The sequence below is a fragment of the Chinchilla lanigera genome, unplaced genomic scaffold, assembly GCF_000276665.1.
Source record: "Chinchilla lanigera isolate Chin_1 unplaced genomic scaffold, ChiLan1.0 scaffold00017, whole genome shotgun sequence".
Taxonomy (NCBI): domain Eukaryota; kingdom Metazoa; phylum Chordata; class Mammalia; order Rodentia; family Chinchillidae; genus Chinchilla; species Chinchilla lanigera.
The window spans coordinates 1386177-1401532 of NW_004955418.1; the positions used below are offsets into that span (position 1 = coordinate 1386177).

The 15356-nt window shown below is 39.9% G+C and overlaps 1 protein-coding gene across 5 annotated transcripts in view; it reads left to right on the plus strand.

Moving 5' to 3' along the window:
* Sil1 (SIL1 nucleotide exchange factor) overlaps positions 1-15356 on the plus strand; it is a 260709-nt gene that overhangs the window by 63533 nt on the left and 181820 nt on the right. For 3 of the 5 annotated variants that reach the window (XM_005382084.2, XM_005382085.2, XM_013512922.1), the window contains exon 2: positions 6809-6923. The exons of 1 other annotated variant lie outside the window; for it this stretch is intronic. In XM_005382084.2, coding sequence (XP_005382141.1) covers positions 6849-6923 — 75 coding nt within the window. In that variant the 5' untranslated portion in view covers positions 6809-6848. Of the gene's footprint in view, positions 1-6808; positions 6924-12508; positions 12666-15356 lie in introns of those variants that run through there. One more of the 5 variants, XM_005382087.2, reaches the window with a different exon arrangement.

A 15356-nucleotide genomic window follows, 5' to 3' on the forward strand; every position in this document is an offset into this window, starting at 1 on the left:
GTGGCTGTCCATACCCACTCTGAGAGATGTCTGCCCTGACTACAAGAGATGTGACTCGGAACTAATCAGTAGAATTGAATTTTGGCCAATCACTAGGCTCAGATTAGAAAGCTTGAGTTTAGGCCGATTTGGACCAATCATCAGGCTTGAATATGGGCCAGTCACAGGCCTGCAGCTGCTAATGAGCAGCACTCTCCACACTTCTTGAGTTCTAGGGAGGAGATCTGTCTGATGTCCTGACCCCCTGTGCTATAGCATAGGCTTTGTTTAAATAACTCACTCTAGTGGTCCTATAAGTCTACTCATGATTTATTTATTTGTACTGTGGGCTCAGAAAGTCTTGTAAATCTATTTGGGATTCTTATCCCAAGCAGCATAGACAGAGTGGTAGCTTTAAGAAAGAGCTATAAACACTAGGGGCTGTTAGCTCTGCAGAGCGCTAGAGACCAGCAGCCAATGAAGATCAGTGTAGAGACTGCTAGCAAGCAGACTTGACTGAAGGTCACTGGTAGTAACCAATGTCAGCTGATGGTGGCAGAGACCTGAAGTTGGCAGTGTTACCCAACAACATCTAGCTCTAACTGATGTTGACTGGCAGCATCAGGACCCAGAGCTGTTACACTCAGGGATGAGGGCATTGGCCCTTAAAGCCCAGAGCCTCTAGCAGAGCTGCTGTTTGCTGATGCATGATTTATAACTGAATCGAGCAAAAGAACCCTCAGCTGATTGGCAACAACTCTAGATATTTCATAGAAGTGGAATCATACAGTATCTGTCTTTTTTTTGTCTGTCTTGTTTCACTTGACATAATGTTTGCAAGATTCATATTGCAGCATGTGTCATAATTTCATTCCTTTTTTGTTGTTGTTTTTTGAGGCAGAGTCTCACCTTATAATCCAACCTGGCCTTGAATTCACTGTGTAGCTCAGGCTGGCCTTGAACTCAGTGATTCTCTTGCCTTAGCCTTCCAAGTGCCAGGATTATAGGTGCGCGCCATCATCCCTGGCTAATTTCATTCCTTTTATATGACTGAATTAGTGTATGTATATACCACATTTTAAAATCTATTTATCTGTTGATGGGTACTTGAGATTTCCACCTTTTGGATGTTATGAGTAATGCTATGCTGAACATTGATACACAAGTAGCTGTTTGCATTCCTGTTTTCAGTTCTTTTAGGTGTGTGCCTGGGAATAGAATTGCTAGAGGTATAGCACTTTGTCTTAGTCACTTTCTTTATTGTTGGGATTCAGTACTCAGCATCAATAAATTAGAGGAGGAAAGGTTTATTTTAGCTCATGTTTCAGGCCATAGTTGGCTGGCTCCAAGGCAGGATGGTGTGGCACAGGAGCATGGCTGAGGAATAGCTGCTCACCTAACGGCAGCCAGGAAGCAGAGAGTAGAGAGAAGAGCCTGGGAATACTCCCTTCGGGGCCATGCTCCCAGTGGCCTACCTCTTTAGACCTGTCCCTGCCTTCTAATAGCACATTTATCTAGAAACTCACCAGTGGACTCATCCACCTGTAAGTGTAGACCACCATAATCCAGTCACCTCCAGAAGCCCTGCCTGAGTGTGTGAGGCTTTGGGGGAACAGACTGATAGAAATCGTAACACAGTTCTGTGTGTAGCTTCTGAAGAACCATCACACTGTGTTCCACAGTGGCTGCCCTGTGTTTCACATTCCTGCCAGCAATAGATGATTGTTCCATTTAATCCACATCTTCATAAATGCTAGTTATTTTATTTTAAAAGAATTATAACCATCTTAGTGTGTGTAAAATATATCATTGTGGCATTGGTTTGAATTTACTGATGGTTAATGATGGTGAGAATCTTTTCATGTCCTCTGGTCACTCGTATATCTTTTTGAGAAATCTGTTTAAGTCTTTTGCTCATTTTTAAATTGAGTTTGTATCTTTTCGTTAAGATTTAGAAATTCTTGGCTAGGGTAGTGGTGCATGCCTATAATCCCAGCACTTGGGAGGCTGAGGAGGATCACTGCAAGTTTAGTGCTAGCCTAAGCTACATAGTGAGTTTGAGGTCAGCGTGGGCTACAAAGTAAGTTCAAGGCCACCCTGAACTGCATAGTGAAACCTTGTCTCCAAAAAAAAAAAACAACAAAAAGAAGATTTCGGAATTCTTGATATAATCTGAACTTTTTTTTCTGTGCTGAGGATTGAACCCAGGGTATTATTGCTCATGGTAGGTAGGTGCTTTACCACTGAATTATACTTCCAGACCTGTTTGGGACATTAGATCCTTACATATGTGATTTGCAAATGTTTCTTCCATTCTGTGGGTTGTCTTTACACTCTCTGATGTTTTGTGTTTGTGAGTATGTGTATGTATGTGTGTGTGTGTGTGTGTGTGTGGTGGTGGTGGTAGTGGGGATTGAACCCAGGGCCTCATGATACTAGACAGATGTCTTACCACTGAAGATATCCCATGATAATGTCTTTTGATTCACAAAAGCTTTTTTAAAAAAATTATCTTTTAAAAATTATTGTTGTTTTGTTTTGGTTTTCTTGTTCTTTGAGCTAGGGTTTCGCTATGTAGTTCAGGCTGGCCTTGAACTCACTATGTTGCCTAGGCTGGCTTTGAACTTGCAGCAATCCTCCTGCCTCTGCCTCCTCAGTGCTGGGATTACAGGCATGTGCTACCACTCCAAGCCTAACAATTATTGTTGTTGCCTGTGCTTTTGGTGCCTTTTTAAAGAAGCCATTGCTCAGCTGGGCATGGTGGCACATGCCTGTAATCCCAGTGCTCTGGGAGGCAGAGGAAGAAAGAAGGATCATAAGTTTGAGCCTGATGTGGGCAATTTGGTGAGACTGTATCTTTGAAAAAAAAAAAAAGTCAGGTTGGGGATATAGCTCAGCGGCACAAGCGCCTGACTGGCAAGCACAAGGTCCTGAGTTTGATTCCCAGTGCAAAAAAAAAAAAAAAAAGTCATTTTCCAAATTCTAAGGTAGTAAAGATTTTACATGTGTTTGAAGAATTTTATGCTTTTAGCTCCTCTTTTTTTTGTTTGTTTGTTTGTTTTTTTTTGTCTTATTTTGAAACAGGGTCTCGCTGTACAGTTCAGGCTGACCTTGAGCTCACTTTGTAGCCCAGGCTGGCCTCGAACTCACAACGATCCTCCTGACTCAGCCTCCCCAGTACTGGGATTATAGGCTTGCATCACTATTTCCAGCTTGCTCTTAGCTCTTAAATTTAGGTCTCTGGTCCATTTTGAGTTCATTTAATTTTGATACAGTGTCTCACTGAAGCAAGAATATACAAGTTAGGCAAATAGGGTACAGGTCCTGAATAGTTAACCTGAAGTAAACTAAAAGTCAGAGCTTAAGTGAGGTAGCATACTAGAGGGCGCAAATAATTAGTAAACAAACTGACTTATCAAGGCCTAATGGAATACGGAGGGACAAAAAAAAAAAAAAAAACAAGGTCCCTAACCAAATGATAGAGACCTTGGAGAAAGGAAAGTGCAAACGAAGCAGCTTGCTTTCTGGACATGAAAGACCTGCCCGAAACCTGGAGCATCCTTGCTTTCTGTGACAAACACTGATACAAAAAACTATAAAAAGCCAATGGACTTAAACAGCTAAGGCTTTTCCACTTTATGGAGACTCCTCCCCAACAAGTGAGGAGCTCTTTCCTTTTATTCTTTCTAATAAGCATGCATTTGACCATTCTCTACCACTTGCTACTTTGTCTTCTTCAATCTTCATTGCCCAAAAATAAGAACCCAAGAGGTAGAGGGAGCTGGTTACATTGCTAAGTCCCTAAGTTGTCCAGGCAGGGCTTGAACTTGGAATCTTCCTGCCTTGGTCTGTAGGCATGCACCACCATGCCTGGCAAACGCTACCTTTTTTAAGAAGTCATGTATTAAGAAGAATATGTAGCACTTACCTTTCTTAGTCTGGCTTACTTTGCTTAATATAATCTCCAGTTCCATCCATTTCCTTGTTTATGACATAATTTCGTTCTTCTTTATAGCTGCATAATACTCTACTGTGTATATATAGCACACTTTTTTTCTTACCCATTTCATGTAGGGTAGTTCCATATCTTGACTGTTGTGAACTATTCCCCAACAAACATGAGTATGTGGGTGTCACTGTAGTATATTGGCTTTTAGTTTCTTCAGGTACATATCAAGTAGTGATGTAGCTAGATCAAATATAGTTCCATGTTCAGTTTTTTGAGGAACCTCCATACTTATTTCCATAGAGGCTGTACTAATTTACATTCTCACTAGCACTGTAGAAGGATTCTTTTTCTACTGTAGCCTCACCATTTATTGTTTTTTTTGTATTATTATTATTTTTTGTTTGTTTTTTGTATTCTTGATGATAGCCATTCTAAGTTGAAATGGAATCTCAAAGTTGTTTTGATTTGAATTTTTCCAGTGACTAATGATGTTGGGTATTTTTTGTATACTTATTGGCCATTGGTACTTCTTTAGGAAGTGTCTGTTCAATTTGTTTGCCCATTTATTGGTTGGGCTATTTGATTTTTTGATGTTAAGTTTTGAGTTCTTTATATATTCTAGATACTAATCCTCTGCTAGAAGAGTAACTGGCAATGTTTTTCTCTTCATTCTGTAGGCTGTCTCTTCATTCTGTTAGTGTTTCCTTTGCTGTGCAGAAACTTTTAAAATTTGATACAGTCCCTTTTGTTGATTCTTGCTATTATTTTTGTGCTGTTAAAGTCCTGTCTGGGAAGTCTTTGCCTGTCATATGACTTCAGGTGTTTTCACAAAGCAGTTTCAAAGTTTCAGATCTTATGCCTAGGCCTTTGATCCATTTTTAATTTATTTTTGAATAGGGTGAAAATAGGGAACTAGTTTCAATCTTGCATGTATGGGTATCCAGTTTTCCCTTTTGTATTTGTTAATGAGGCTGTCTTTTCTTCTGCATATATTTTTGACCTCTTTGTCAAGAATCAGATGGCTCTAGTTGGGTTTGTTTCTGGTCCTCTCGTATATACCATTAGTCTATGTGTCTTTTTTTTATGCCAGTACCATCCTACTTTTGTTACTATAGCTTTGTAGTATAATTTAAAATCAGAGCCAGGCATAGTGGTATATGCCTGTAGTCCCAGTACTCTGGGAGGCTGAGGCAGGAGGATAACAAGATAGAGCCTAACCTGGGAAAATTAGCCGTTTATCAATACTCAGGGTATTTTGATGCTTACAGCATTACTCTTTTGCTTCAGATTGCTTTGACTGTGCTGGATCTTTTGTGTTTCCTTGTAAAATTTCTAGTTCTGTGGAGGATGTCATTGGAATATTGATAGGGGTTGCAGTGAATCTGTAGACTGCTTTTGATAATAAGGCCACTTTAACAATATTAATTTTGCTGATCTGTTTTCTAGTGTCTTCTTCAATGTCTTTCTTCAATGTCTTTCTTTAATTATAGAACATTCTTTAATGTTCTATAATTTTCATTGTGTAGATCTTCCACCTCCTTGTTGAGATTGATCCTTAAGTATTTTATTTTTTGGGGGCTGGGGATTTAGCTCAGCGGCAAAGCGCCTGCCTGGCAAGCGCAAGGTTGTGAGTTCGGTTCCCGGTACCGGAGAAAAAATAAAAAATAAAAAAAAAGTATTTTATTTTTTGGAAACTATTGTAAATGGAATTGCTTTCTTTCTTTTTTTTTTTCAGCTAGTTCATTATTGGTATATAGAAAGCTATTGATTTTTAAATGTTAATTTTGTATCCTGCCAACTTTATTCTTTTGCAGTGATATTTAGTTGCCTCAGCATTGGTTTTTGAAGAGGCTATCCTATCCCCAACTGATAGTCTTGGCAGCCTTGTTGAAAATTAATTGACCATATATGTGAGTTAAATCTGTGCTCTCAGGGCCTGGGGATTTAGTTCAGCGGCACAGTGCCTCCCTGGCAAGCACAAAGGTCGTGAGTTTAATTCTGGTACCGGAAAAAAAACCAAACCAAAACAAAACAAAACAAAAATCTGTGCTTTCAGTTCTTTTCTTTTGGTCTATATGGCTGTCATGTCAGTTCCACACTTTTGATTATTGTGGCTTTTTAGTAAGTTTTATCATCAATAAGTATACATCTTCTGACTTTCTTCTTTTTCATGATTGTCTTGGCTATTCTGGGTCCCTTGAAATTGCATATGAATTTTAGGGTTAGTTTCTTCACTTCTGCAAAAAACACCATTGGGATTTTGATGGAGATTGCATTGAATATGTTTGTTGCTTTGTGTAATATTGTCATATTAAAATATTAACTTTGCATTCCATGAACATAGGATGTCTTTCCACCCTTATATCTTTTAAATTTTAACAGCTACTAGCACCTGTACTTTGATTTGGTTAGCCATTTGAAAGGTGATATGAAAGGCTTTGTGGCCTGAGACACTGTACTTTGCTGGCTTAGAGGGTGTATGATGATGGGTATGGTTAAAAGTAGACGGTTACAGACGCTTATGTGGCCTTGGGTCTGAATCTGTTCACATTCAGATGTAACTACTTTTCTCCCTCCTCATCATGGTCAGTACCACTCTTCACAACCTTATAGAAAATTATTAATAAGGAAGGAGAGGGCCAGGGCTGAAAAATCATCCTGGTTGATTGCAGAGTTCCAAGCAAGGCATGTTACCCTTTGAGTAGCTGAGTACAGGAGATGGAGGCTTCAGATTTATCTAGAAATGGTAGAAGATGTGTGATAATTCTAGGCAAGAAATGTCTGGCATCTGTCAAGCAAGTACAGTCATGGATATCACAATGTAGAGGGACCAGGCATAGATTTCCATTAACTTTCTGGGTGTTGTGCTTGTACCCTCAGGTCCCTGACCAAGCCTTCTCAGAGCCTGTCTCCATCTAGGATGGCTTCCTTCAGAATGCTGCTTGGGCTGTTGATGGCCTTCTGTTTCACCTTCTGCCTCAGTCATCGGAACCCAGTAAGTGCCTTATTGCTAGTAGGAAGGATCCTTGATGAAGTCTGAGAAAACCTTCCCCTCCCAGGTCTATGGTTGGATGTTGTGGGCTTTTATTCTTTCTTAGGGGAACATGGCTTTTTCTTTCCCATTCCTGAGTCCTCTGTCTTCTACTGTTTTTTTTTTTTTTTTGAGACAGGGTCTTGCTATGTAGTCCAGGCTGGCCTTAAACTTGTGGTGATTCTCCTGCCTCTGCCTCCTGAGTACCGGAATTACAGGCATGCACCACCACACCCGGCCTCTGCCCTTTACTTAAAACTCATGGTACAGTTTCCTTTTGGAGAAAAGGCGATGATACTAATGTTTCCAAGTGTTATTCATTAAATGCTTTCCTCTCATTTAGTTCTCCCTGCAATCCTATAAAGTAGGCAACTACAATTATTACCCTTATTTTGAAGAAAAGGGGAGACTTGGGATCAGAGACTTCAAGCATCTTGGCCCAAATCACACAACCAGTGTAAGGCAGAACTGAGAAACTCAGGATTCGCGCTAGGAGCGGGGTGCCTGTGTAGTGGGTACCAGGATGACGCTACCTACTTTCTTCCTTTCTTCCTTGTGCTTCCTCACTGTCTGCATCCTCCTTTCTTTTGCCCTTTTCTTTCTGTTCTTTCTAGGCCTCTCTTCATTAACCTAGACCTCATTGCTTAGGGCTTCTGTCTTTGTTACAGGCAGGAGGAGAATGCCTAAGAAGGCCTGTGCTTGGCCTGGCTGCAGCATGCTAAAGCTCCTGACCTTGTTTTCCTGGTCTTTTTCAGCAGCAGCATGCCTTTAACCAGTTCCCAGTGCCCTTCTTTTCCCCTCCCTTGAGAACCCCTGACAGTTAGTTTCCTGACAGTTTTAACCTTCCCTGGCCACCTTCCCCAGCCCCCAGGGCTCTCACTAAATGTTGGGTAAAGTGCTAGAGGCTTTAGAACCAGAGGCCCTTGAAGTGCAAATGACAATTGTGATGAATTTAATAACAATCCAGCACAGCCAAGGTTCACCTCTGGCTCATGGCAAGCTTCCACCTTCTCTCTGAAGTCATTTGTTTTCTGTTTGCCTTTCTCCCTACTTTGTGGAGCAGGAGCAAATGTACAGTTAGGAATCACGAATCTTTTTGAGCTTTTAATGTTCTCTGACTGAGATCCTGTTGGTGCTGTTTTTTGACCTCTTCTTCAAAGACAGTGGAGGACAGGATCCCAGGGGCCCTTAAAGGTAGGACTGGTTATAGCATGAGGTTAGGGATATCTGGTATAGCTGGGTGGTAAAGTGGAAAAGCACCCAAGATTCTCAAGAAATCAGGGTTGTGTCCCTAACTTGAGGCTTATGAGGATCCTTGTGCTCCCAATTGAGAGCTTTAGCAGATGCACAATTAACAAAAGCGTGCTGATGAATTTACTTAAGGACTGTGTGTTACTAAGTCCCTTTCGGATAATAGTCCAACCGAATAGATGAGCTTTCAGAGCTATAATTATTCTGGCCCATTTATATTAGCTCTATTGAGTCTAGTCTCAGAAAAATGTTAATACTGACTTTCATCAACAGAAGCTGCTTTTATCCTTATGTCTGTTCCTAAGCTGTATCCATTTGTCATAATCTTTCATCCTGTGCTAAGCACAAGTAGGAGTTGAAGCGTTTTTTCTCTTATACCATAAAAATTGCTGCCCTGATGGCATTTAAAATCCAAATTATGCAGCTAGCTACCTTTACAATAGTGAAAATAGGGTAGGGGTGCTTATGATCTTTTCTTTAGAGCCTAGAGTCCTAGCAAGTGCTCCTGATGACCTGGAATTGCCCTCCCTAAAGCCTTTTATGCAGATTAATGGACAACCAGGACAAATTGGCTGTATGTATCGGTGCGGTCTGGATACAGCCTTCCTCTCCAACTCTTGCTGTGGCACTTCCCTGGGATGCCTCATGTCTGGAGGAATGCAGATGTTGAAGGGTTGTGGTTTAGAGGTACTGGCCTTCAAAAAGGTGGTAAATGAGGATAGAGGTAGTGGAGCCCAGTAGAATGAACACAGGTTCTTTGCATGTTCATTTTTGCCTACCTTGTTTGGTGGTTTGACCATTTCTGAGCCTTGTTTCCTCATTTGTAAGGCCAAATTGGTATCTTCCTCTTAAGGTTTTATTTTTATTTTTTATTTTTTTTAGTTTTTCTCTGGTACCGGGAACCGAACTCACGACCTTGCGCTTGCCAGGCAGGCACTTTGCCACTGAGCTAAATCCCCAGTCCCCTCTTAAGGTTTTAGTGTAAATTAAATGTGATTGTATCAATGAAGCACCTGCATTGGGACTGGTATAACATGGTCAATAAATGTCAGGTGTTATTTTTAGTATGGGAGTGGCTGCTTCAGTGGTTTAATTTGGAGCTGTGTCAAGCAAACTCCTGTCTCAAAAGGTTGCCCTGGCAGTCAGTCTTGGTCACAGTGTTATCAACCCACCAGTAGAAAGTCATTCATTCTGTTGGATCTTGAAGGCCTTAGCTTTTAAGAATATTTTATTCAGATACAAGCACAAGGAAGTGTAACTTGGTAAGACGTCAGCTAATGCCTTAGCAGGGATTTCCTGCCAATCAGTTGAGAAGAAATTGGTATTTGGGGGCTGGGGATTTAGCTCAGCGGCATAGCACCTGCCTGGCAAGTGCAAGGTCGTGAGTTTGATTCCTGGTACTGGAAAAAAACAAAACAAAAAAAAGAAATTGGTATTTGGAGTGATAGTGGTAGGGAGAAGAGAGAGAGATGATGATCTAGCACGGAAGGGATCCCTGTGAAGCCAGCTGGGAGGGAACCACAGGATGAGATTTACTTCAGAGCTGACCAAAGGCAGCCTGCCTCTCTTGCCTCTTGGTGTCTCTCCTGGTCAGGATATTGCCTGGGCAGAGAGGCTAACTTTGCTTGTCCTTCCTCTGGGACTATAGTTTCTCACCTAGCCCATGGAATTTGCTTGGGAAGAGGAATGTTTAGGGAGATGGGTTAAGATGATCTCATTTTCCTAGCTTTATTTCCTCAGCATCAAGGATGCAGCCACTGGGACATTTGACCAAGAAATATAAAGGCAAATTTTTTTTTGTTTTTGTTTTTGTTTTGGGTACCAGCAGTTAAACTGAGGACCTTGACCTTGCCAGGCAGATGCTGTGCTAATGAGCTATATCCCTAGCCCATAAAAGTGAATTTGAATTCCTACTTTGGGCTTTGAAGCCCAGCAGGCCTGGCCTTAAATCTTTGCTCTGCTTTTCTGAGCAGTGTGATTTTGAACAGGGCTTGTCTGTCCTCATCTGTAAAATGGGAATGATAGTTGTGCTTCACAGGTGAGACTGAGGTGAACTGAGGCACGGAAGGCACTTTAGTCCCATGTCTGGTCTGTGGTCAGGGCTTATGGAATGGTGGCTGCTGTGATCACTATAACCACATCCTTGTGGTGCTGCTTTCCTCAAGACCTCACCTGGAACTTCCTTTCGAACTGACTGCCCACCCTGTAAGATGTTCATTTCACTGAACCTCTCTCAGTGCTTCTAAGTCTTTGAGGATGACCAGATGTGATATTTGGTAAAATGTCTAAGGTTACTCAGAGAAAGGTCTGGAACAGGATAAGCTGTTTGAACAGGAGAACATCAATTTGATATCATCCTTACTAAAAGTTGAGATGTACTGTAAAATAATGACAGAATTTGGGTTTACATCTTAAAATCTGGTTCAAAGATAATTCAAGAGAAGGGATAAAACATTTCCACTGTGACAGGATTGTTGCAAATGTGTTTGGCCTTCTAAGGCCAAACACAGTGGTTCACAGAGCTCAGTGGTTCATTGGTCAGTTAGTTTCTTTGAATCTTTGTTTTTAATTGACACACAGTGATTGTACATTTTTATAGGGTATTATGTGACATTTCAATACATGTGTACTGCATCCAACAGTCATATCGGGGTAATTGGCATATCTCTAACCTCAGACACAGTGTTTCTTTGTGTTGGGAACATTCAAAATCTACTTTACTACATAGTTACTTTGTGATATTCAACTAATTATTGTCAAGTATAGTTATACTACTGTTATACAATATTAGAAGTTATTTCTTCTGTGTATAGTGGTACATGACTGTTATCTCAGCACACAGGAGGCTAAAACAAGAGGACCACAAGTTTGAGGCCAGCCTAGGCTACAGAGTGAGTTGAAGGCCAGTCTCAGTTATGTAGCAAGAGCCAGTCTCCAAAATAAAAAGTTCCTCCTCGTATCCATTGTACTTCTGTACCTGTTAGCCTTCTTCTCTTCATTTCATCTCCTTTTGCAAACTTTGATAACCTCTACCCTTGTTATCTATTTCTCTGAGATAGAACTTCAGCTTTTGCTTGTGTGAGAACATGCAGTATTTGTCTTTCTGGCCTGATTTTTTTTTTTCCATTTAACATAATGTCCTCCAGTTCCATCCATGTTGCTGCAAATGACACAATTCCATTATTTTTATGGATGAAAAATATTCTGTTGTGTATATATTTGTTACATACAATAATTTCGGTCCATTTATCCATTGATGAACAGCTGGGTTGGTTCCCTGTCATGGCTGTAGTGAATAGTGCTACAGTATACATGCAAGTGTAGTTATTTCTTTACCATACTGATTTTAATTCCTTTGCATATGTATCTAGTAGTATGATTACCAGATCATATACCAGTTCTAGTTCATTTTTTGTTTTTTTTTTAAAGGTTTTTGAGACAGGATCTCGCTATGTAATTCAGACTGGCCTTAAACTCACTGTGTACCGCAGGCTGGCTTTCAACTCACAGAGGTCCTCCTGCTCAGCCTCCTGACTGCTGGGGTTACAGGCATGCACCACCATGCCCAGCTTCTAGTTCATTTTTCAGGAACTTCCACACTATTTCCCATAATGAATGTAATAATTTATATTCCTACCAACAGTGCATGAGAGTTCCCTTCTTCTACATTCTCACCAACATTTGTTACTGTCTTTCTGATAATAGCCGTTCTCTTTGGGATGAATGAGAAGTCACTGTGTTTTTGATTTGCATCTCTCTGATACTTAGTGATGTTGAGTATTTTTTCATATAAGTTTTGACTGTATCCTCTTTTTAGATGTATCTGTTGAGGACATTTGCCCATTTTTAAGGGGTACTCAGGGACTTGTGCGTGGCAGGCACGCTTTCTACTACTGAGTGCGCGTAAAGCCCGGTGATTTCATGAGTCCTTTTATTCAGGTAGTGCTGAGGATTCCATCTAGGTCCTTATACACATTTGCCTATTTTAAAATTTGATTTTTCTTATTGTTTTGCTTGTTTCTATTAAAGTAATTTGAGTTGCTCATATATTTGGAATTACAGCCCCTTGTTGGATATGTAGCTTGTGTATATTTTCTCCAGTTCTTTTCTTCTCTTTTTTTTTTTGAGACAGGCTCTTGCTATGTAGTTCAGGCTGGTGTTGAACTCACAGCAGTCCTGTCTCAACCTCCCTAGTGTTGGGATTACAGATGTGTGCCATCACACCTGGTTTCTCCCTTTCTCTAAATTGTCTCTTCATTCTGTTTTTTTCCTTAGGTTTTAATTTGATGTAATCCCAGTCATCAGTTTTCGTGCTTTTGTGATCATATCCAAAGGATTGACCCATATGGAGGATGACCTAGACGACTCCCCATGAAAGAAGACAATTTGCCTCCATTTTAATTCACCTTTGCCTTACTCCCCTTTACTGATATGCACAGAGCTGGTGCTAGGGAGGTGCTTATCCCCGTCCACTGATTGACTATAAGCAATGCAAATGGGTCTAGCGGAGGTGATGAAGATATGTAGCCTTTGAAGAAAATAATAGATCTGTGTGCAGCCTGCCTAAGGCTCCCTCCTTCTAAGCATGAGCTAGGCCAAGAGGCCCCGCGTTGTCAGCTGGGATAGAGCTTTGAAAAAGGAGCATTGATTTCCCAGGGCAGATAAAGGCCGGCATCAAGGCTGAGGCAACTGACCTGAAACACAAGATACGTCCTCAAACTGTTTTATGTGGATTCCTGCAGACTTAAAGGCTACTTATTACCAGAATCGGGTGCTCTTTCTGCGTAGCTCTCTGCATATTGCAGAGGGTCCATTGTTCCTCCTACCTAGCCCAGGTCACAGAATTCACATAGCTCATGCTGTTCTCATAGTCACTCAACCCCGAGCCACTCCCTGTCCATGAACTATTAAAACCCAGGTTTGGCTTTGGGACATGGCCTTTGTTTGGACTGGACTTAGGACCCCTTGTCTCCCCACAACTGCAGATACACCTCTGTCTCTTTTTTTCTCACCGTGGGTTGCACTGGAAGTGGTAGATTGGAATTTACTCATAAGAATTCCAATATCTTTTCCCTGGGATTATACTATATGAACTCTGGACCTTGATAGGTTCGAGGCCCAGACTAATGTCCCAAAGCATTTTCCCTAAATTTTCTTCTAGTAGTTTCATAGCTTTCAGTCTTATATTTAAATCATTGACCCATTTTGAATTGACTTTTATTTAGTGAGAAATGGGTCTAACTTATTCCTTTTCCATATAGATATCCAGCTTTCCTGTCACAATTTATTAAAGAGTCTTTCCTTTCTGTAGTGTATCTTGCTGCTTTCATAAAAAGATCAATTGGCTATGCTGGGTAAAGCAATGCATGCCCATAATCTCAGTTACTTGGGAGGGTGAGACTGAAGGATCACTTGAGCTTAGGAGTTTGATACCAGTCTGGGCAACATAGTGACACCCCATCTGTCTTCTTCAATTTCTTTCATCAATCTTTTGTAATTTTCACTGTAGAGATTCATAATTTCCTTAATTAAATTTATTATGTGGCTTGTTATGTAGGTATTGTTAATGGGATTACTTTCTTGAGTTCTATTATTATTGTGTATAAAAATACTTCTGATGTTGGGTTTATATCCTGCAGCTTTACCGAATTTGCTTGTCACTTCCTTTGGTGTACTGTAATAGTTCTTTTAGTGAAGTCTTTAGGTCTTTATATATCTAAAATCATGTTATTTGCCAACAGGGATAATTTGACCTTCTTTGTTCCTACTTGGGCATCCTTTATTTCTTCTCTTGTCTTACTGCTCTGGCTAGGACTTCCAATGCTATTTTGATTAAAAGCAGTGAAAATAGATGTTCTTGTCTATTCTAGTGTGGAGGACCACCTAGGTGACTCTCCTTAAAAGAGGAGCATGAGGTTGACTATAGCTTTGTCAAATACTATTTAGTATTTATTGTGTTGCAGTATTTTTTGAGTTTTTTTAAAATCATGAAGGGAGATTGAATTTTATTGAATGATTTTTCTGTATCTTTTGTGGTGATCATTGTGGTTTTTGTCTTTCGTTTTGTTGATACGATAAATTATGTTTATTGATTTATGTGTATTAAACCATCCCTGTATATTTGTGATCATTCCTACTTGATCATTGTGTATAATCTTTTTGATGTGTTATTGGATTATATTTACAAGTATTTTGTTAATTTCTACTTCCATCTTCATCAAGGATATTGGTCTGTAATTTTATTTTTTTGTTGTATTCTTGCCTGGTTTTGATATTCTGGTAATGCTGATTTCACAGAATGAGTTTAAAAGGGTTCTGACCTTTTAATTCTTTGGAATAACTTGATAATTGGCATTAGTTTTTCTTTGAAGTTTTGGTAAAATTCAGCAGACAAGCCATCCAATCCTTGACTTATTGTTCATTAGATTTTTTATTACTGATTCAGTCTTGTTACCTGTTACTGGTTTATTAAGATTTTCTGTGTCTTCATGATTCAAATTTTTTTTTTTTTTTTTTTTTTTTTTTTTTTTTCTGGTACCGGGAACCGAACTCACGACCTTGCGCTTGCCAGGCAGGCGCTTTTGCCGCTGAGCTAAATCCCCAGCCCCCATGATTCAAATTTAATAGGTTATATATGCCTAGAAATTAATCCATTTCTTACTACTTTTCTAATTTGTTAGCATATAGTTCATAAGTCTTTAATGACCTTTTCTATTTCTGTGATATCTATTTTTAAAAATTTATTTTTATTAGTATGTATTTGCAATTCATGCAGTTTACAGTCATCTTGGGAGTGGTTATATATACATAGTACAGCTTGTTTCTTTTTCTTTTTAATCCCCTTCCCTTCTTGCCTCTTCTGCTTCCTCCAGTGGTTCCCCTGTCCCTTTTTCATACTTGTTCATATTGTCTTAGCTCATGTTATTGTATATAGTATTTACATTAATTGGGGTTATTAGGTTTGTGAACATGGCGTATATTTCTTATTTCCCCTCCCCCTTCTCTCTTCCGTTTGTCTTAGTTCCGTTGGACCACTTCCCTATTGCAAGAGATCTGTCCCTTTGTCCTTTTCTATCCATCGTATATTATTTTTGTTTGTACTATGGCTCACTCAGATGAGAGATACCATATGATATTTAAGCTGTG